The following is a 24,703-nucleotide window of genomic DNA, read 5'->3' as shown; positions in this document are numbered from 1 at the left end:
AATACATCTTTAATAATGGGAATAATGAGACCAGATACTTTTATTTCGTCACCAACACCGAATAGTTGGGATCAATGGACAGGGTGGGCTATACTATAAATTTAGCATTATCAAGCGATAAATTTCTGAATAAGTTTCTATTGTTTTTACACAACTGAACGATTTAATTCAGGGCGAATTTCTATATGGTAAGTGTGAACTCCTTGAAAATAGAATACTTGAGTGCATATAACTTCATAGTCTAAACTAAAGGGATACACAAAGTGGACATGATACATTAAATATTATTCTAAAAGAAAGCATGAACAAATGTTTATTGTTTTCTCAGTTTGTATATTGTATATCATAATGTATACATAACACTTCAAAATCTCTCTTTCAATTCGTGCCATTTACATTGGCAATTTAAAAAATATAAATACACATGTAAAAAAATAAGAGGAATTGTATTAATTTTAAACTAAATATGCATTAATTTAATTATTTTGTGTGGGTGAAAAAGTAATGAATAAATTGGATTTAGGAAAACATTTAAATTAACAATATAAAATCACATTTTTAATTTTTAAAAAATCTATTAAGAAATACACCAATCACAATTGGTAGATAATTAATTAATATAATGACTAAGTATACTATATATCTTCTTGTAGTCCTATTAGAACTGCAGCCCATAGAAATAGAGTACACAATTGCTATGTTATGTACTTAAAAATACTTTCGTGAAAAAAAAACTATCTTTTAGAGTAGAGGGTTACATTAATGTAGATAGATGAATGAGTGTCTGTTTATATGGCTACATCATATGATGTGACCAATAGGAGGAGGGGACAGCATTGCTGCATATGTGGAGAAGGAGGGGGGGGGGGGGGGGGCGCATGGCTCCCATCTACATTTCATTTTTTAACTGTGTTGACAATGAATCCATCATATGGTTTCCAAAACAATTTATCTTTGCATTCTATATTGCATTTCTCATTAAAACAAACTAATTTTAATTATAAATTTTAATGCTGAAATTGAATATTGAAAAAAATGAATCATTAAAGACACATTTATCATGTTATAATGTTACATCACATTATTTATGATTAGCCCATACACAAATTGTCATGAAAAATGTATTCATCAACAATGGCCACTGTGATTTCCTGGTGTCAGTTTACTATTACAGATATTGTTCAACATATATGGGTGCAATAAAAAGGTATCTGTGAACACTGCTGGGGAGTATAGCTTATCATCTATGTTAATTATATAGATCAAAAATTAACAATCATTTATTGGATCTTTTGTAGTCTCTCGACTATATATGTTATATGCCAACCATTGTTATGATATAATATTTTTGGTCAATAAATGATTCTTGAATTGAATTGTTGGAATTATTTGCTTATAATTCTCAGTGGTTGAGTGATAAGTATTACACCATCCACCATGATTTATTACAATGTGGATCAGAAAAATTTTTTTTTATTAGTAATAAAAAAATTATCAAACTTAAATACAATAGCAGTAGACTTAGTCAGTGTATTATGAACATTTATAAGAGAAATACCCTGCAACTGTTTAGATAATTATTTCAACTACCTTGTGAACTCTGTTTATCAGAACATATAAATGAAGCCTAAATAGCCCTCCAATGGTGGAGGCCTAAGGCGTTTTTAGCTTTTTTAACATATTTTAATGCCTGTTTTTTCTTCTTGGCACTGCTCAGGGGACCCTATAAGCTCCGGGGCCCCTGGGTTTAGTCAATGAGCGCTCATAGCCGTTACGCCACTGGAAGCGTTCCTTGTGTGTAGTGGGTACAGAATTCTCACCTTAAAACTTGGTTCCTACTAGAAAGCAAGGACGTAACCGCACTACAAGCAGTTTGACCAATCATGATGCGATGGATCACCAAAACTATTGCTTGTGATACGTTAATTCGCTTGCATTGCACATACATCGCTGTGTTGCATCCAAGTAGGAACCAAGCTTAAAGCTCTGCTTACACTATCAAACTTTATGTTACAAAAAAGTGTGATATGCCCAAATATGGCAGTGATGCTTAAATAATGATAGTGATATGACATCATCATGTCCATATATGGGCACATCACATTTTTTAGTCACATAAAGTTTGATAGTGTAGACAGAGCTTCAGAATGCAAATACATGCTTATTCACACACATCTATAACAATCTAAATTGACATTGAGTTTAACCTATACCAATTGTGATAGAATCAGCATGTTTGTGTGTTGCCATCTACTCCTTGTGATTCCAAAGTAACATTATGGGTGTATCGATTTTAAATAACTGATTTAAATTAAACTACTGCTTTTATAAACTCTTCATTTTATTTATCCTTCCTCCCCATTCAGTATTGATATATTTTTTACTTAGAAATGCATATACGTCTACAATAACCAATGCAATTTTATTTAGAAACAAAATCCACTTTTAAAATAAAAGCAATTCATTCTGATAAACACTAATAGTAATTCTAGACAACCTACACAATGAGTGCAAAAGTTATTCTAAAAAATTAATGAAAATTTGGTGAAGAAAATGCTATAGTTAAATTTAGATATTTTTTAGACAAGGCCTGTAACCTCTGTACATATGTATGTACAAGTTTTATATCAACATTATAATATGTACATATAACTGTGCATTAACTATTCTGACATATTGAGTAGATTACCCAAATAAAATTTCTCAAGAAAGCCATGCTAACGATAAAATTCTAACTTTGGATTACTACTAAGCCTAAAAAATATGGAAAAATATTCACAGTAATTTCATAGAAATTCATATTTAACAATCATAAACGCATCACTATTGTATGCTTACTCATAATTGTTTTATTCTTTTACGGGGAGGGCCAAACGGTGGCGTTTGTGCGCTCGCTAAAGCTCGGAAAGCATCAGCTACAAGGTGTGGTTGGCTTCGTACCATGTTCTTCCATCCAGATGTGTCCATAACATCTGTTGCATGTCTGTAAGGTAAACAATACAACAATGATGATTACATTGATTTTAAAGTCTTTAAAAAAAAAGCTTCCAGAATAAGTTTTATAATGTTTATACTGTATTACACATGTTTACTAATAATGTTTTTGTACGTCAAAACTAATTATTTGTACGTCAAAACTAATTAATGTTCAACTTTGTTATTATTAAATATTCAAAGCACTTAAAGTGCTTATTTTGTATCCCATTCCATCATCATTCTTATTGTATTTGTATATGTTTTTATTTTGATCTTGGAATAAAAATGTCGATGAATGATGATGATGAAGACCAATCCCAAAACTGCAAAATTTGGAATTTCTCCTAATTTCTTCAGTTAGTTTTTCTGAGGATGGTAAAAGTGCACTGACATGAATAGTACATCAAGTTATACTAGAATACTCCTGCCAAATGCATGCTGCAAGCCCTGCCAAGTATGATTTGTTTTTATTTTTTGATTGCGCCTTGAGCACTCTTGAGTGGTATGTGCGCTATAAAAATCTTGTTATTATTATTATTACTATTTAATAGTATAAAGTTTAATTTATATGAAACAGGATACATTTAGACTGATAACTGCATTTCATCAATAAAGCTCTGTCTACACTATCAAATCAATTTGACAAAAAAAGTATGTGCTCAAATATGGTAGTGATATTCCCAAATATGGTAGTGATATGACATCATCATGACCATATATGGGCACATCATATTTTGTTTTCACATAAAGATTGATAATGTAGACAGAGCTTTAAAAAATCAATATTGTCATTTACTTTTACTGGTAGTGCTTGGCAGGGATTAGTATTTCTAGTGTGTTTGTAAGTTCACATGAATGTATAATGCTGTTGGGGTCTGTTTCTGCTGGATAGAGCCGAGAGCCATTTAACCGGTTACTAAAAAATTGTCCTGTTTCTGCTTCCAAGAAATTGGGGTTAATTTTTTCACACAGTTTTTAACCGGTTATTTTTATGCAGAAGAAACAGAACCTTGGAGTACAGTATCAGTTTTACTTACGTATTTATAAAGTCTATTGCTACTGCTTTAAGTTGTTCAGCACTGTGAAGATCCGCCAGTACAAGTACCTCAGCTACATTCTCAACTGCTAAATTTGAACATAATGACTCTTCACATAATACTTTCAACCTTTCAATTGCATACTGCAAAAACAAATAATATTTGCTTATGCTTATTATATTGCTATTTCAAACACAAACAAATTCTATTCTATAAGCATTTATTTTACAACAGAATCCAAAAATAGAAGATGCTTATATTATATTGCTCTTTTACAAAAAAAAATATTATTTCAATTTAATTTGATTTTATATAAGCTTTTCTTACACAACATAAGCCAATATAGTACATGAATAACAATTACAATTTCTGTTTGAAAAAGGTACCCACTGTAAGCTTATAGTTTTTAGTGTGGGAACCTGTTGTATTGTAAATGCATGTAAATTGAAACACTCCTTAAGCTCTGTCTACACTATCAAACTTTATGACAAAAAAAATGTTATTTGTCCATAAATGGACATGATGATGTCATATCACTACCATAGTTGGGCATACCACTACCATATTTGGGCACATCACACTTTTTTTTTCAAACTAGTTTGATAGTGTAGATGGAGATTTAAACATGCGCATACACTGCCACTAAGACTTTATTCCTCTAACAGGGTGTTGCACATAAGCGAAGGATTTACGATTTTATCTGATTAAAATCACACAATCTTCACTGCTATAATGCTGTTTTGAACTGTGTTTGCACTCGAGCATAGGAAATATACACATTTATATTTAACACACGCTATTGTTTTGGGGCAGTAGAAACAATTTATTTTTCCATGGAAACAAAATACATAAAAAGCAATTATTTTCTCGAGACCAAAACAAGTGAATAGCTGTAAGTTCTAAATAATTATTATTTCTAAACACAAATATTAATAATACACCAGATTCTTCTTGGTACTGTATCTACAAATATAATATGGTATGATTTGTCTAGTATCATAGGCAAATGCTGTGATACAAAATCACATGTGTGTCACATGTGACATCTGTATCATGGAAATACTTGACAGGCATAAATTCTACCTTATTTTTTTACCTTATCTGCAGCTGCTAATAAATCATCGGCCATTTTTTCCAGGTTTTGTGCTTTACCAGTATAAATAAAGCGTAATATCTCACGCATTACTTCATGATCTACATCTGTTATCTCAACCCTATTGTGTTTACTTTCTTCCATTTGGTGTTCAAACATTGCATTAAAGACGGGCGAGCGAGCTGTAGGAATATAAATAAACGTAAAAGTGAATCAAGATGAACAGCACACAGTGTAATATGTATCTTGCAATGGTAAAGTACTGTAGCTACAACCAAACGTACAGTATTATTATTAAAGACGCTGATTAAGTAAATGTGAGAATATAAATGTAAAAGTACAGTATAATAAAAACTACAACCAAGAAACATAGCAATGGTAAACAATTGCATATTACATTACTGTATAACATTTATTCTTGCAATTTAATTGGTCGCATGAATTAGCCCTATTTAATGAACAAGTGATAGTGATAAGTAAAGCACTGTAATGCAAGTTAAGCTTTCTGTAAACATTTTGAGAATTTTTGCATGGGACGCAGACTGATAGCATTTGGAAATCAACTTATTTATATTTACGATGGATAAATTGAATAAAAGTAGGTGTACTATAATTTAAATTGTTTGTATTCGTTGAATAGAGAGAATATTGCATTCGATGAAAAATTGACTACGGTACTCTATTTTCAAATCATAAAATATTCTCACCATCCCACTCATAAACATTCATTATTTGTATACTAAATAACTTGAACTGAAGACATTTTGAATAATATTTTCCTAACCACATTATCAAGATGGTGGTAATTCCATTAAGAAGATTCTGTATGAGCATTTCTGTGTGCATAGTACTTAAGGAATTAGTATACAACAAGCATAATGGCCTCAGCAAAGTGGTGACAGAACCAGTATTAATGAACTGGCCTAGCTTCAGTTACGAGTGCTTCCAAGATTAAAGAGGCTTTTAAACAATATCACAATATGTAATTTTAATAGGACGATGAACTGGTATTGCTTTAGCTTTCAAGCAATGTTTGATTTTTAACGACTATTTCGTGTTAGGAGATGAAACATGAAACGGATTTTGTTTTCCGACGAGGATCAAAGGAACAATTTTTGGGGGTTGGTTTCAAAATGTCATCATCATTATGTCAGACTATCCAATTTATATTTCTACTGTGCTTGAAGGAATGGTGGGTGTACAGTAATTCTTTAAATTTATTAATTTAAATCATAACCATTGACAGCATTTGGGCTAACTGTAATAGCCATAAGCAATGTATTACATTTTACACAGATCCAATGACTACATATTATTTTCCCTTATTAGGTGACCTTTCAACCCTAGATCTTGAATGAAATCACTTAAGTACTTACATAGTGATTATAAGTCTATCATAGTTTCTATGAAATGTGAAGCATCTTAATGCATATTAATCGTTTGACCAACAAGTGGCGGTCCATTTCCAAAGAAATTTAATAGAATTACACACATAAAATGAAACACAGTTTATAGAAGTTCAGAATACACACAAAGAAGATTTAATGCATTTTAAGAAAGCTGTATTGATAGCTTCAAGTTTAGGCCAATGTCCTCTCACCTGCTAGTAAAGCTTTGTGTGCTTGGTATTCCCGTCCATTGACACATAACGTAACGTCACTGAAAGATGACCTCTCTAATAATGTGTTTAAATCATCGTCCAATCGGCATTCGGGAACTTTTAACTGCGACTGGCTAGATTGACCAGATATATTTACAGAATCTTGTACAACACTGACCTGAATTGAGGCAATAAAAAAACATTACAGGCTTCAATAAATGACATTACTAGAAACGATGATACTGTATAAAAAACTAAGCGTAGCGTTTGAAAACCGAAAGTAGTAACAGCAAATATTTTATGGGCTTCAATGAATGCTCATTTGTTTAAAAAAAGATGATACAAAACCATAAAATGTCATTTCCGTCTATAACTTTAAAGGCCAAAAGTTGAATTGATGCTTTAAAAGCATTTTATCTACAGCGGAAGTAGACAATATAAGTCTCTTATTCAAAGGTTACAATTTATCTGAATAAAACAACATTTAACGAGAATTGTGGAAAGTATGTGTTGAAATATTAAATAAGAAATTATTATTACACTTCAGAATATTAGGGAGCATATCAAAGTATTTAACTGCAGTTACTGCAGTACCTAAATTGTGTTTACTCTAAACCTGTTTATGCATTATTATTCAAGCTATCAGAGTAATCATATACACTGTCTATTTGTTTATTTCAGTGACGGCATAATAAACTTGTATTCAAACTAAAATCATGCGTTATTACAATAAAATATATGTAGAGGCTGCAGTAACTGCAGTATTATTTTCAGGGAAAATTATATTAACTCACATTTTCCTATTGATTTTATAAAAGAACCATAAAATAACAATGGTGTATCCTCAGAATTATCATACTATATAAAGGTAGGTATTTATCATTGTTCTCAATCTTAACTGGAAACTGAGGAAATTAGGATTAGGCCCTCTACGGACAAATGGCAGCCTGTAATGCAGCGCCTACAAAAATCTACACACCGGGAGATGATCTACAGTACTTTTTTCGAATTGTGTTCTTTAACATGCACTGTATGTACATGGGCCCATAGGCTTTACGTCCCATCCAAAAGAAATCAATGTCATCTTGTCTAAGGATACGTTAATGGCCAAAAAATAGACTTATACAGCATAACATTTTTTTTTTTCACAACATTTTTTTTCCCTAATATATTGAGAAAATAATGACTACTTACTTCACAAAATAACGTTAGCCTATCATCTGGAAGCAGCCCATTTGCTTCCTCCATTAGAAAATCCCGTCGGATGAATTTTTTAAAACCCCAGTCTTTCCCTTGAACAAACCTATACGCACGTTGACTCTCTGAAAAAATATAGACATAATAATAATAATAGAAAAAAGTGTAGTAAATCTTTCTCCAATATTCTTAATAGAAAACATTTTAGCCTTTGGTTTTTAGCTTGTTTGGTTGGAAATTTTCTGTTAACACTAAATAAGGGTAAATACTATACTTTTAGTTCATGTTGGACAGAAAAAATTGTTACATTGAGTATATTACAATTTTGATTTTCCTTTTTAAGTTCAATTTCAGTGTGTACAATCACTATAGTCTCAGTGATGGCGTTACTGTTTAGATGTTATATGGAAGAAATGATGCTTGCACAACAACATTTCGAAAAAATAGTCAAGAATAATCATCACGTTTAATTGTGTTATTAAAATGTGTTACCATAATTATGCATTTTATAACAGCAATTGTTAAAACGATATGAGTACTGTAGAATGAAGATTACATTTACAACAAAAATTAAATTTATAATACCATATTGGATTGGAATATTCATATCAATTCAATTGCATATTAAACAGCTTTTAGAGGTTCATATAGTTCAATTTAATTATTGTAGAAATACACAGAATATGCATGAAAGCATAAAGAAGAAAGAGAACAACATCGAATACAAAGAAAACACATGTTATACACTTATAAAATAAACATTGTTTAGTTGTTATACAGCCGTATGTAAAATGTTCTGTGGATAAATAATAATTTAACTAGTGGGTAACTAGTGGAAAACAGGCTTTACTGTACATCGATGACTTTAAACTATCTGATAAAGCTAACTTTAATCTACGAGTTAATACCAGTATTATGATCATTCAAACCTATCTACAACCCATTTTTCTTACCCATTGCTTTTGTTTCTTCTCTTTTTGCATTCAGAATGGAGAATTTAAATTTTGCTCTGACTTCACTTTTATTGCAAGAAACCAAGAGGAGATAAAGGGATAGATAATCTTTGCTTTCTTCATCTAATCCTTTAGGATTTACCCGTAGGCACCTGTAATTAAAGGAAACACATTTTTATTTTATTTTTATTGCTAGAAACCTTATCTCGAACAGTATCTGGCTTTTCTGATCAAAATACACACTTTCATGTTTTAAAAATTCAATAAGATCATGTACAGTACCAGCAGGATATTCATCCAATAAATCTCATTTGTATCAACAATATTTTATCAAAACATAATTTAATTTTACAACATGAAAGAGGGAAAAACTATGTCACGTTTTCATCATGCATGTAGATGAAAATGAGATTGAAAATCAATGATAAATAATACTAAGTACAGTTCATCCTCTTACACAACATAAGTGCCAAAATACGCTATAAGTGAGTATACAGCAAAAGCGTTATCGCTCGTGTTCGATACATAATTAGCCACAAAGCCTTCAAATTAGGACTTTGCACAAAAAAAAAATGCTAATTGAAATCAATTAACAGTACAGAATTGAACATTACCCTGTAATTTTTTTTCAATTAATCCGGTTAAACTCTGATTTTATGACTAAGAAAAACCATATCAAATCAATAACAGTACTCAAAGCATATCACAATATAGTGGTTTTTAAAATTATAGTATAAAGCACTGTCTACACTATCAAACTAGTTTGACAAAAAAAATGTGATGTGCCCAAATATGGTAGTGATATACACAAATATGCTAGTGGTATGACTTCATCATGTCCACATATGGGCACATCACATTTGTTTGTCACATAAATTTGATAGGATAGACAGATCTTTATAGTATGTAACATGGTTAAGGGGAAGTTTTGATCTCTTTCCCTATACAGAATCATTATCAGATCTTTAACATAAATAAACAACAATCTCCTACAAAAATTACAATATAAAATTACAGAAAATGTAATATTCTCCACACATGAACCCTATCGTATCAAGTAAGCAAAAGTCAATAAAAAAAACATACAGTATTGGCAACCGTATGTAGTGCATGAAATGTACACTACAAAAACAGGTTTTACAGCGTTATCGCTCGTGTTCGATACATAATTAGCCACAAAGCCTTCAAATTAGGACTTTGCACACAAAAAAAATGCATTTTTTTAATCAAAGTTAATGAAGTTCAATGGCGAATATTCGCAAGTGGAAGAGGTACAGTATGTTTTATTCAACATGGTTATAGTAGAGTGAAATAAAACATTTAATCTTCTTTAACACATAATATTCATTATTTGTATACCGTAATCAATTATTAAGTTTATCCCTGATTTATTAAGATATATTGCATGGGTATAGTGATACCGCAATCTAGGATAACATACTATTAGGTAACTATATTTTAGGGATCATGTCAACATATTTCTACTAGTTACTGTACTGCAGTAAATATTTTTTTACCTGCAGTAACGTTAATATTTTACTGTTCTTTCAATGTACAGTGGTTTATGAAGTAGCCATTGTAGTAAACAGATAAGATACCCAAACGAGTTTATTATTTATATTGCATTTGCATAAACAGGTTAAAGTTAACAAAATGTAGTTACTAACAGTAACTGCAGTAGAATTGACATGGTTGCAATAAGACGCCTGAACAAATATAGACCATGTACTCTGTACATGTATAGTATTAGTAATCATCTTTTGCCATTCAAATGTTAACTTTAAAAGGTACAACTGGGAAAACTTAACCTAATTGATTATTATAGTCACTTAACCCAGTTAAATATTCATATTATTATTAATACTAAATGTTAGTTTTTATGTAAAATTATTATAATGTATCTTTAATGAAACGGCAAATTGGAAACATTAAAACTGAGAGAAGATGCACATTTATCACTTGGCAAAAGTGATTACTTAATTTGTACATCTTTCTTAATATTTTTTCCATCTTTTCTAAAGCTACAGGTATATACAATGACGAAATAAGTTCTTTATTGCTATCAACTTGAAAAACGATATATTGGTGACATCACAAGCTTTATACTGACAAGAATTTTGAATTCTGTGTCTTCTACAGTATGTGGGGTGGGTGCAATGTTAAATATTATAAATAAGAGAAAGGTAATAATTATTATTATACCTACAGTATGAAGGATAGATGTGTGTATCTCATGGTTTAAAAACAAATATTTATTTTAACAAAATCTTTTTGGAAAAAATGTAGCATTTATATGAATGTTTCATTTTACTGATTTAAACACTTTATTTTAATCTAATACTAATAGGAACATACTACTGGTATGTTGGTAATGGTGACATTTGTTATTTAGTAATTATTCAATCAGGGAATTCAGGTATAAATATTACATGTTAAATAGATTGCCTTAATGGTCGAATATTAGTTACCCAATGAACCTCATATCAAGTAAGCTTGCTTATTAAATCCATCAATGCTGTGAACCTACCCGCAATTAACCTCTTATTCGCACTTTTATTACAAATGCAAATTCCCTAATAGAATATCATGTTTCTCATCGTTCCTTTGTTATGCATTATTGATTTAGCCATTTTTTTTCAATTTTCCAAAGGAAGTCGGGGAATAATCTGTTATGGTACATCTTTTTCGAAGGTAACAAAAAGGGTTGTTGGTTCAAGTGTAATTGGTAGGGTTGATTTTTAAAATGCTATTCTAAATACAAATATGCAAGGTAGGGTTGTAAATCAAGGATGGTAGAAGCCATGGAAAGAATACTTTACAAAAACCCACAGAGTGTTTGTTTTAGTCTACTGTATAAACCGACAATAGCCTGTGCTCTCCAGAGGGAGGGCTTTGATATGAAAAGTTAAAAGTTCCTAGAAAATCCTTCTACCATAATGGACTAATCGATCAGTCACGCCCGTCCCAACGTGCCACCATCATAAATTGTATCAAAACCTTCTTTCACAAGAGCACAGGCTATTGTTGGCTTATCCAGTTAAGCTAGGCACGAAATAGACTGGCGGTTGTTGAAACAATGATAATAATACATACATTCATATCATGTCTATCATCAGTTACAAGAGTGATTTATAGTACAAGACGTACAGTTTAATGTACTGTGCTGAACTCAAGGTAATTCAGTCTTGATTCATTTATCAATATTGGTTAATTATTTATAGATAATCATACTTAAAATCTGAATAGTACAGCAATGACCTGGGATTTGTATGGCTAAGAATTTTAGTATAGAAACTTAAAAATACATTAATAACCTCCTTGGCGGCGGTAATACTGTAAATTTGTTTAGTATGATAGTACTAGTCTATGTACTGTATGAGTGCAGCTTAGCTGAATAAACCAACAATAGGGCCTATCGAAATGATGATGGTGGTGTGTTGGGATTTTCCCATTTGGTGGCATGGTTTATGGAATGTACCATTGACTGATGTGGTGCTTAATGAATTTTTATGTATTCTAGTTGTAATGTTCTCGTTGGTTCATCCAGGTAAGCTAGACACGAATAACATTTCGAGGGGGAAAACACCAGTCACAATGACAACAAAATAAAAAGGTTACAAACTACATAACATTACAAAAACACAAAGTTCACAAGTCATATTATAAGGATGAATGATATTAATATGTAATATCCTACAAGGAAAAAGTCCCACAACAAACAAGGAAAACATGGTTATAAATAACATGACAACAAAGGACATGATCAAGATGGTAAATTTAAAAAAAACACAAATCAGTGTTATCATCCAACCTTCACATTTAAGTTCTTTCTAAAATCCAATAAATAATAAAAAAAAAAGATTTATTGATTTAGAAACCACTAAAAAAAAACAAAAACAGTACCAAAACACATGTTTATAAATTTATAGTAGAATGGCCAATAGAGATAACATCAAATTATGAAGTACTGTAAATTTAATATCAAATTTATGACTTTACTTGACCTTTTCACTTGTATGTAATGATTCGAAACTAGTGCATTGTTCATCCTTCAATGCACATCACATTTTACATTACTTATTATAGTACCATGACGTGTGCATACTGTATACCGCTGTTCTGATGGTACGTAAATCGATTCCACATTTGAATGTAACCCAGAATCTAGAGACCCTTGAATGTTGTCATATCAATTAGTATTACCATAACAATGAACCTTTCATTTCATTTCATTTCATTTATTTTATTCATCAATTAAAAAAAAAAAATTATAAAACATGTCGAAGATAAAATGCATAAAAGATGAAAAGGATCAACAACAAAAAGCTAAAAGCTTGTATAGGGTTGAAGACCTAAAATAACTAAACAACTATAAAACAGCTAAATACTAAAAGGAAATATACAATATATAAAAAAATATATAAAATAACATAACATTGAAATCTCCAGAAATTAAGATTTGTATTTATTAATTAGATTCAACTTGTACAATTTTTTAAAAACATTAATGGATTTTGCATTAATCTTCATTCATTCAATCTTCCAACATGTTATAATTACTATAAAATAATCCAAAGAATAATATATCCCTTCACAAATGAACTACTATGGGGTAGGGTGCTGCCGGGGCGCTGCAGTTAGCAACCATTTGCAGCATTTGATAAGAATAGACCATGCTGGTATTTGTAAACCATGCTGGTGGTAATGTAAACCATGTTGGTAATATAAACCATGCTGGTAATGTACTGTATAGTTGATTTTTAGGGTCCCCTTGTTTAAAGTTACAATTTTGTTGGCGAATTGATTTAATATGGTAAAGTTATTTCAAGTACAGGTAAATGTATACATTTATGTATATAGTTTTACATGTACTTACATATTTTCCATGGAAGTTTACATAATTGCAAATTAGATAAAATAAATGAATGTCTTAGGTAATAATTTCAACATTTTATTATCACACCACAGACTGTTTCATGAAGGCGATACAAATCACTTACAGTATTTTCAATCTTCAGATGCTACAGTATTGTACAAATTGTATTGTTTATAAAGTATTTTAATTACTGTACTGTAAGACTTCTTTAAACTCTGTCTGCACTATCGAAACAGTTTGACAAAAAAGTGTGATGTTCCCAAATACTGTATGTATTGGTAGTGATATGACAACACATCACATTTTGTTGTCACATAAAGTTTGATAGTGTAGACAGAGCTTTAGTCTGTACACAGTCAATATACTCCCGGTTTCCATGTTCTGTTGATGTTGAAAGATAAAGATGGGAACATATTATGTTATGTTATTATCAGTGGCGTAAAGGCTATGAGCGCTCACTGTTTAAACCCAGGGGCCGGAACATTACAAATTTCCCATGAAAAATCATGTATTGCTCTTTCTGATATTCTTCACTAGTTCTATTCTAAAAATTCACTGTTCACAATGACTTTGAATGAACCAAAATTGGTAATACATCAGTGAGTTTGAATATACGTCGTCATTCAACTGATATCTGGCTGATTCTCTTATTATCTCCTTTAAAGGAAATTAAAAACATATGACAGAAAACCAGGATACATAGTGAACAGCATTTAAAAAGCTGACCTTCCTACTATACTACTGTAGTTGGTTAAGTATGCTGAACAAAGAAATAAATTAATTTGTAAATTTATGATATTGATTGGGTTGCAAAATCTGATTTTTATAGTAAAAATATTTGACTCACTATAGTTTAGTTTTAGTAATAACTTCATGTTGATTACTCAATCAAATTTACTAGTATCAAAATAGTTTTTTTTCTCTGTATGTATGCTCCCATAATTATTGTTTTAAGTGAAATAATAATATTTAAGAAAAATTTCACTCTTTCCACATGTGTGATTGGTGACAGCCACTGTATCTTAATTTAAGTGGTTTTTTTTTAAATATAAAGAAATTTTTTACTGCTATTTCTTAAACTGCACAGTATGATCCAAGAATAACAAATTTAATATTCTACAATTTTTGATACCCTTTTAGTTAATAATAAAATTAATCAATTTTTAATATGTTATTAATATTAATAATAATTAACAAATATGGTATCAATACTTAAGATACTGTGTTATTGTAATAGTTAGCTGTTAATTATGTGTATTTTCTTTTAATCAAACTAATTAATTAGAGTATTATAACACAAGTTTTAAAACTTCAATGGTATAAAATATTTCTTAAGAATTTTCTAAAGTTGGTAACTTTTAAATTAATAATGTTATAACATTGTAATTTTAACACAGATGAGTGATTCTTCTAATTAAGTCAGGTAATATAAATGACAATAGGCGTAGATAGAAAGCCCGTCAATGGAAACACTTTACAATAACACTTTTTCAATGCAAAAGCAATTTAATACTGGATAAAAATCTCATTAGCCAACAGACAGGAGTCATGGTTCAAGTGCTTTCAGACCAATCGCAGAAGATAAGAATCATATTTTCTACTGGCCAAGATGAAAATAATCAAATACTGTAGTATTACTGTATTAGTCAATTTTTTTATTTAAATTAGTAAAGCTCTATCTACACTATCAAACTTTATATGACAAAAAAATGTGATGTGCCTATATATGGACATGTCATATTACTACCAACATGTTTGAGCATCACTACCATATTTGGGCACATAACACTTTTTTTGGTGAAAATAATTTGATATTGTTGACATAGCTTAAAGTATTTACAGAACAAATGAGGAAAATGTCAGTAACCAATTAAAAAATGATGTTAAAAAACATTTGACTTGGTGTTCAATCAATACAGTAACAAATTATTTTTCAGTCGCAAGCAACGCAAAATACTGATTTAATTTACCCCAATTTTGAGATTGTATAATTAATTATTTTAAAAGTACTCATGGTGTACACCAAAAATTAAAAATGTTTTAAAATATCAACACAAACATTGAGTAAGCCATTTTAAATTTACTTAAAGTATGACATGTCCCAACATTCCCTTTTTAGCTGGGAGACTCTCGTACTCCCTATTTTTCACATTTTTTTAAAACTTACATTTAGAATTACAAAGATAAACTGAATGTTAATGTGTTGTTTTCTATCCAATCAAATAATTGTAAAAAAATAAAAATTTGTTTTTAAAACATAAAAAGGATTCTCGGACACCACTGCTCATTTCTGCTCTGAAAAACGACCACTTTCACCCCTCCCCTTGCTCTGAAAAACGACCACTTTCTCCCCTCCCCTTGCTCTGAAAAACGACCACTTTCTCCCCTCCCCTTGCTCTGAAAAACGACCACTATCTCCCCTCCCCTTGCTCTGAAAAACGACCACTTTATCCCCTCCCCTTGCTCTGAAAAACGACCACTTTCTCCCCTCCCCTTGCTCTGAAAAACGACCACTTTCTCCCCTCCCCTTGCTCTGAAAAACGACCACTTTCTCCCCTCCCCTTGCTCTGAAAAACGACCACTTTCTCCCCTCCCCTTGCTCTCAAAAACGACCACTTTCTCCCCTCCCCTTGCTCTGAAAAACGACCACTTTCTCCCCTCCCCCTTTTTTGATTACTTCAAATGTTATGATAACTGCATTTTTCCATTAGTCTGATTTAGTCAAGCTAATTAAATGAATACTTTAAACATTAACCTAAAAATGACTAAAGTCAGAACAAGTTCAATGAAGACCTTGAAGGCAAACGCATTATCCTTGACTGCCTCATTAGCTAGTCAATTTTATCAAACTCTGTTTTTATTATTTAAAATGGGATTTAATAAATTCTACTTATACTGAAATGGCACGTAGCATAGAATTAATGAATAAATTTAACACATGATGTACAATTATATGTTGTCTTACTTTTTTGAATAGATAAAACAGCATGTTGTTAGTGTACTGTATCAGTAAATATTAGCGAACATTTATTTCAGGATGGTGACAAAATTAAGTATGAATTTTAAATTAAATCGTAAAAGTAAACGGAACGTGTATAGTACACTGAGCTACAGTACATTAATACACAGATTATTTTTTGTAAATTATTATTATTAAGCAAAATCTTGTTATTTGTTCACAGAAGAAAAAAAGAATACTAAACTTAAGCATGTTTATTCCATGTTAATTCTTTAATTATTCATTATAAAATTATACTCAAAACATGAATTTAAACAAAAAATAAATAAAATGATCACTTTGTCAGTGACATACTGTAGATTTGTAGTGATCCTTGGGTATTTTTTTTTTCTTTTTTAACATCTTTTAAAATGTTGTATGCATCCAACAGCAAGTATCTTGCCAATTACAGGATAAACTATCATGCTTAAATTCTTAGGGAGTGAAGTAGAAACAGTCAAGAGACAACCATGTCTCTACTGAAAGTCAGCATTGAACCCTAGACCTTGGAATTGGAAAGTTAACCAAAAAGCTACAGCTCCACTCCACATGTACTCTATATTACTACTGTATTAGCATGGATTGTGCAGTAAATACACTTTTTACATACACACACTAAGAATTAGCTACACTTTAAATTAGTAAATTCAGCTGGTAGTCACAACAGAGAAAAATAATACCTCTAAATAATAAAAGAGGGTTAAGATGTCAACATGTGATTAATTACAGTTTTGTATTGTACCAGATGGGTAGAGAGATCTTGCAGGCATTCTCCTTTTAGTAATTTCCTGAAAATCTGTTAAAATTATTGCCATGTCAATCACTCTATTAACCCAAGAAAAATAAGGAGGACAGAAAAGGAGAAAGGCTTCTTTAAAAACTAATATTTATTAACATATTAGTGCAGATGCTGCCATTTTGTGGGTATACTACTTTTGATAGAGTGTTCTTAAAGGTACTAGGAGGGTTGAGAAAGGACCAGACAGGGACATTTTTAACATAGAAACTAATCTTGTTTTTTAATAGATATACAGTACGGCATGGATGTTTTTAAAAAACTCCGCAACACACACACATATTAATTAAGCTGACATTTGGCTTGCACAATAATTAAAGCATAATTTAAGAAACAGTATTATTAGTACGGTATCATTGAAATTTTCCAATCAAATTGATTATATTGTATTTTTAGCAGTTGAATGACGTACAGAAAAGAGAAAAAATATCAAATGCCAACAACCTATTATTATATTTACAGTAGCATGCTTTCCTATCAGTAAAGAATGTCACTAGACTATGACAACATAGAAAGAACTAGAAAAGTCACTCATACTGAAAGAAAAAACTGATTTATTCAATTTATGCTTTACTTAAATTAGAATATTGATCTGCTTTCTGACCCGATTTACTATACTAACTGTAACAGGGCCAGCGAATGTAAAACAATTTTTTATCTCCATTAAACGAATTCCAACCAGTATGCAATTCAAAAACATACAACGCTGATTTCACCAGGTAACAAGCGATGGATCATGAATAATAATAATGATTGACTTACCATTTTAATTTGTCGTTTGCCCCAGATGAAAATGTTGAGCTTTTTAACACTTCACCCATCTCTTCGCGACAAAAACTGAAGTTGTTAATAGCCCACATGTAGGAGAACTTGACCACTTTAACCTAATATAATTAAAAAGTTTCATATCATATACCGTAGGATGAAATGATTAGACAGAATTATCAGGCTGATATTATATTTAGGACTTTGTCACAGTGGCGTAACGCAGAGGCCTGAGGCCCATGATTTAGGAACTCAAATGCTCGAGGCCAGACGTTTTTAGGTTTTTTTCGATACATTTTAATGCCTGTTTTTCCGCTGGGCATTGCTCAGGGGCCTCCACATGCTCTGGGGCCCCTGGGTTTAGCCAGTTAGCCTTTATAGTCGTTACGCCACTGGACATTCATTTATTCACTACCTAAATAAAATATGACACAAAAATGAAAGCATTTTAGAATTACCTAACTATCATGAAAAAATCCTAATTTCAGTCAACCTTTCCTAATTAAGGAAAAAAAGTGTGATTAACCCAGTTTTTGCTGGATAATAAAACTTTATTTCATAATCATTAAATTAATACTGTGAGTGTTAGTAATTCCTAACATTCCGTTAGGTATACAGGCACCACATGTGATACACATAAAAGTCTGTATTGTAGAATTTGCCATGATACTGAAAAACATTATCATATGTGGAGATACAGCACTCTGGGTGATTATTTGTTGTGTTAAAACATCTGCCCACAACTAGTCCTAAGTTCAACAATGTCCTCAAGCTTTTTTACTGCCCATCTCCTTGCCTGTCAATTAACGATGATACCATGTAATTGTAATGGAAGTTAACCGGAAAATGCAATTCATTTTATACTATAGATATCAGCAATGAAATGCTGGTGATTTGTCAAGTGCGATTCGATCTGAGGAAATACTGCAGCATATGAATGCATGTATGTTTTCCTTGTTGCCATGTTATTAATTCTAATATACACTCCTTATTGCTGACTGTGGTAGAACCCCTCCTTTGAACAACCCTATTCAGGGGACACCACTAAATGGGATACTGGTATTTTAACACTTTGGCCAACCCCCATTCATTGAATACTCTATTAGTATTATGGATAAGGTGTCCGCTCTATAGGGCTTATATTACTGTATTGGAAAATAACTTTTTTTCACACTATCACTAAAATTTGCTTAAACTTGTTACAAATAATACAATTATTAGTTTTAAGTTAGTGCCAAAGGAAATGACTCGAAAACGAAGAAAATCCCGCTCCTTTCTATTTAAAAAAATACTGTATGTTTTTCATTTAAATACTACCTTTGTTCAGCTTACTGTACATTCATGCGCTTTAACCTTATCTTACTAGAGAGTCAATTCATTTTAATTATTAATGCCATTGCAAGTAAACCTAGATTGATTTCTAAGTGTTTCTTTCAGATACATCTTCAAATCTCCATCACAATCTCGCCGCAGTTGAATGCCTGGTAAACGATGTAAACACGATAGTCACGATGATGCAGAAGACTTATCTCAACTATTAATGTCAGAAAGCTAAAAGTGAAAGCGGGTCTTGAAACAATAAATCGTGACAGACGAGGAATTTGCTGCAGACAATGATCTTAACTATAGCTGTGAACTATATCCTAGATGTAATAAGAAATCAGCTTTTGCGATGTCAACAAAATCCCATAATTCAGTAGTATTCTTCAGGTTTGTTGAATCTTATTACACAGGTGTACATATTCTGTGAAGTACTGAACTATTTAATACAAAGTTGTATTGTAGTCAGTGTTAATTGTGATTAACCATGTGACTTAAATTGCTTGTTAAATTGTTTGCGTACAGTACCTTGTCTTTATTAATAATACAGAAAAAAAAAAGGCTATTATATTTAATTAGACTTTAAGCGCTGTCTACACTATCAAACTTTAAAAAAAAGTGTAACATGTCCAAATACGGTAGTGTGTATGTCCAAATATTGTAGTGATATGACATCATCGTGTCCATTATGGGCACATCACATTTTGTTGTCACATAAAGTGTACACAGGACTTAATTTTCAATGAGTAAACAAAAGGTACCTGTGTGTAACACCAGTTTTCCGCAACAGGGCTCGACATCACATCTGGCGGTCTTGGACTGGGAACGCGTGATGTCGCCAGTTTGCTTGATTTTGGCGTATCCACCTCGATATAATCTATGGTAAGGAAAATAAGAGATTGAAAGAAAAATTAGAGATTGAAAAGAAATTACAAACTAGATAGTGGATACAGTACAATGCGAAATGAGTAGAAAGTTTGGTAAACATCCCTATATCAATAATGGAAAAACCCATGAACACTGCTACTGTATGATGTAATATATAATGTTGTTTTGACTTTCCATTGGATAAAACAATTTACAGTACATTGTACATATTGCGGTGGGAAAAATCCCCATTCAATTTTAACTATGATTAATGGTTGTCATTATAAACATCATCTAAATTACTTCTCATAAATATCACCAAGTTTTATCAAACTATAAACAAGGAATTTTGCTAATTTACAAACACAGTATATGTTATTTTTACCTCCATAAAGGAGGTTATCTTGTCTTATATGTATTTTCTTGTTTTTCCATTTTTACTGCGTCCAACTTAATGATATATTGTACTACTGTAGGCCCAACCACTCACTTAAATTTCAGTTAATACGGATTGGACTCCATTGGAAATAAGTTTACTTTTTATTTGTCGACTTAATGGGTTATCCTGGTATTCTTTTTGTACATTGTATATTTTAACTTTTTTGTATGAATATCGAATAAAATCAATCAATCAATCAACCTTGGGTTACTGTATGTGTGTCTGTCGAGGTAACTTACGTAAAAACTTAATGGATTTTTACCAAATTTCGGCATAAAGTCTAACCCAACAAATCCACACAATTTTACCGGCGCACCACTACTGAGGGAGCATACATTCAGACTTGGTTTTTTGACCGGATCCGGATCACAATATTAGAATGACACAGTAAATTAAATTGTTTACGTACTACTATACATTACAAATTACAGAATAACAAAACGTTTATCAAGAATCGGCATACAGTATGTGAGATCATTTTACTAATTAATTCACTAATTGTCTCATTAAAAATTAATAAACCATAAAGATTAAACATTATTTTATTCATATAGTTTCTAATCTAATTTTTTAAATATCCAATTTCATATCATAATAATGTTTATAACAAAACAAGGCTAATTTCACAATAAATTACACACTAAAGTTGATTGCTCATCAGTATGAAACATTCACGCTAAACAGAGCACGCTCAGAAACATATCTACATAACCCAAGGGGTTGCCTCAACGAGGGCAAGTAAATATCGTTGATATACGGTCGTAAGTTTTCAGATGATCTGTTTCTGTCGAAATTAAATATTAATTTCCCATAGGAATGTTCACAAAATGAGAGTTCTAAACATAATAATAAATGCTTTAAACAAAAATCAATCCAATTTGTATTGTTATAGTTATGACCCTCCTATAATAAAGTAGTAAATGTACGAGAAGATTGGATACAAAGTATTATGTTAATAAAGACAGAATGTTTTAAATGTGAAGTCAATTTCTAGTGCCTACTGTACAACTATCACAAAATGTCAGGAAGTGCCAAGAAATACTGATGTTGTACGATGCATTGTTTATGCCAAGAAGTTCAACTGCACATACTAATATTGAACCCAATAATTCTGAGAAAATAAATCCATTCATTCACAGAAACATTATTGCCACTTACAGTACTGAAATAAGACAATACAGTACAACAAAAACATTATTTACTGTCAGTTAATATAATCATGTTTTACTTTTGTTGTAACAATAACATTTGGATAAATTTTTCAAAAAAATCAAATGTTTGTGTTCAGTACCAACAATTGGTTTAAATACCATCCTATACAACATGAATAATCATTATTACACTGCAGAATACCCAATATGGGATTTGAACTTCCAACCTCAGGGCAAACAATAAAACACTGTACACCAGTTTGAATGTAAATCAAATTTTCACAGATGATTTTATGACTACAAATTTTCACAGGTGAAAACTTGTAGTTAAACCAAACAAGGTCAAGGTAAAAATTGTATGATATTGTTTCAAATAATTGCATACAGTACAAAAAAGGGTAAAAAAACCCCACAAATTATTTGTTGGACATCATAGAAGTTCATCTCTGTTTTGTATGGACAGAACTAGCCCAACATAAGTGTGTACAGTAGTTACAACCTCTTCCCTAGCAAAGAGCCTTATGCAAACATTTTTTCTTTGTGAAGAACAAGAAAAGAATCCAATTTCTTTAACACCACAATTACCAACTATCAGTAGAATAATTCATTGCATAAATTATTGTAAGATAAATTCCTTGGCAATAATTTACATACCGTATTGTGCAGTGTTCAAGTAGAGTGCTCAATATTTATACAAGAGAAAAATGATCCTACGTCTGAACTAGAGCGGTGAACAAAGAGGCATTTTTTGCTTGATCCACAGCTTAGCCTAAATAGCCAAACTGAGCTAATTACTGTAGATCAATATCAACATCCTTTTGTTTGCAAGTTTATTTTTTTATAATTGTACTTAATTTAAAGTCACTTTATATGATGCCATGATGTTGGGAGGGTCATACTGTACTGTATTATGTAGTACAGTACTGTACTATACCGACTCCACTTCAAAAGGGACTTTTAATACTGTACTGTGAACTGTATATCAAGAACATTTATACATACAGTAAGTTAGCTTTGCATAAAATTTGCAATAACAATGTTTAGAATCTACAAATTTAACAATTTACATTGTCATACTCCTTATATTATTAAAATAGTTTTTCAGACAGATCCAGGATTTCTGAACTGGGAGATCAGTGCCCAAAAAAACCCCATCAAAAGTTAGTACAGTTTGATAATAAAAGCACACTGTTTCTGTGGTGACAGAAGAAATCAGTGCAGTAGATATACTTTTGACCATCAACTCTATGAGTTTGCCCAAATTTATTTAAACAACTTTATTTACTATCTTTTGATAAGTACATTCTTTAGCTAGGCCTAGGGGCTCTCCATAAATACAAAATACCACTAAATTTGTTTATATCGATCTCGACCGATATTGTAACCAGTCTGTGAACAGTTTCCCAAGAAGATTCGGTCTGGGACGATTCGAGCCCTGAGATGATTCGGCACACTTATATTTATTGGCTTTGATATGCATTTTATAAGCATAAATAAACATTTTTCCCCAAACTTTATTTTCAGAGAGACTACAGTATGGGGTAAGATGCAATAAAGCAAACATTTTGAAAACATTGTCGAAAATGATAATTTTTTAGTCACGCGAACGATGTAAACAATTTACGCCTTCTGTTGGCCGCTTGGCGAATGCAAATAAAAGTTTTCGAAGTAATAAATTGAATATATTATAAAATTACGTTTTTTTAGTATCGGGTAATTTGTTTTATATATCAACATTGCCAATATCAATCAAATACGGATTGTTAAACACCTTTAAAAACTTGATAAATACCACAAAAAAAATGTAGGCCTAAATGAATTTCGTCTAAAATGAGACGTTTCGGCCTACAAAGGGCACCCTACAAAGTGGGCCGAATCGTCTCATCAGGGCCGAATCATCCCGGATTCTTCATTGACACGCTTATTTTTGTATTCATCTTGACCTACCGTAACAGGGAGGCCTGGGTACTAACTACTACTACCTAAGCCTAGCTAGTTAGCTAGTAATGCTAGGCTGCATGCTATCAATCATAGGCCTATTATATTAGTATTAAAAAAATGTTATTTTATAAAAAATAGGCCTAGCTAGTATAGGCTAAGTCAAAAACTTAAACTAGGCCTCCTAGGCTAGGCCTACCTAGGTTACTGGTTAGTTAGGAATGTGGGAAAGGACTCTAACTAAATATAGGCCTATTATAGGCCTAGTTACTAGCCTAGTCGTGTCTTGCATTATATGCCTGACTGACAAATATACTATGAAAAAAACACTAGGCCTAGGCCTAGACTGCTGAGGGTACTCTACAGAGGAAAGTGTACTTTGTTTGTGGTGTCACAGCAGCAGGCTGAAAATGTTTACACAGGCTTCTTCTATGTTGGTCAGCCTGTCCTATACTCGCCACTCTGATGATGCCATGTTTCATACCTTAAGCAGGTTTAGCACTTACTAAAATACGTGACCTTCTAAATCCTTTGATGAGAAGTTAGTGAATCCAAATGAGAACAGTATATTGTCAATCAATCTCAACGTTCGGTTAAAACTATGACATATTTTAAGAAAATTTCGAGTACATTCAAGATGTCTTTCTTTTACGTTGCATTCGATGTCTACTGGTTGTTTTTTGTTCGTAAATTGACA

General features: G+C 31.5%; 1 protein-coding gene across 2 annotated transcripts; it reads right to left on the bottom strand.

Annotated features, from left to right (window-relative positions):
- Nucleotides 1-282: 282 nt before the first annotated feature.
- LOC140040221 (speckle-type POZ protein B-like) lies at nucleotides 283-24,659 on the bottom strand. Of its 2 annotated transcripts, XM_072085984.1 has the most exons (9): nucleotides 24,513-24,659; nucleotides 20,373-20,488; nucleotides 18,289-18,410; nucleotides 8,857-9,008; nucleotides 7,901-8,028; nucleotides 6,707-6,884; nucleotides 5,110-5,288; nucleotides 4,014-4,156; nucleotides 283-2,983 (listed from the first exon to the last, which is right to left on the bottom strand). In XM_072085984.1, the coding sequence occupies exons 2-9, from the start codon at nucleotides 20,409-20,411 to the stop codon at nucleotides 2,839-2,841; spliced, it is 1,086 nt and encodes a 361-aa protein (XP_071942085.1). In that variant the 5' UTR covers nucleotides 20,412-20,488; nucleotides 24,513-24,659; the 3' UTR covers nucleotides 283-2,838. The 2 variants fall into 2 exon arrangements, with proteins under 2 accessions (XP_071942085.1, XP_071942086.1); XM_072085985.1 differs by lacking the exons at nucleotides 18,289-18,410; nucleotides 20,373-20,488; nucleotides 24,513-24,659 and adding an exon at nucleotides 11,950-11,991.
- Nucleotides 24,660-24,703: the final 44 nt, after the last annotated feature.

Source organism: Antedon mediterranea, chromosome 2 (genome assembly GCF_964355755.1).
Source record: "Antedon mediterranea chromosome 2, ecAntMedi1.1, whole genome shotgun sequence".
Lineage (NCBI taxonomy): Eukaryota > Metazoa > Echinodermata > Crinoidea > Comatulida > Antedonidae > Antedon > Antedon mediterranea.
Note: the sequence above shows the minus strand (reverse complement) of the source record. Positions and strands in the feature narration are given on the sequence as shown.

Excerpts from the sequence above, each read along its gene's own strand:
- LOC140040221 (XM_072085984.1), bottom strand. The coding sequence starts at position 20,411 with ATGTCGAGCCCTGTTGCGGAAAACTGGTGTTACACACAG. Across the intron at positions 6,885-7,900 it reads GGCTAACGTTATTTTGTGAA|GTCAGTGTTGTACAAGATTC; the intron begins GTAAGTAGTCAT and ends GCCTCAATTCAG. Across the intron at positions 2,984-4,013 it reads GCAATAGACTTTATAAATAC|ACATGCAACAGATGTTATGG; the intron begins GTAAGTAAAACT and ends TTTACCTTACAG.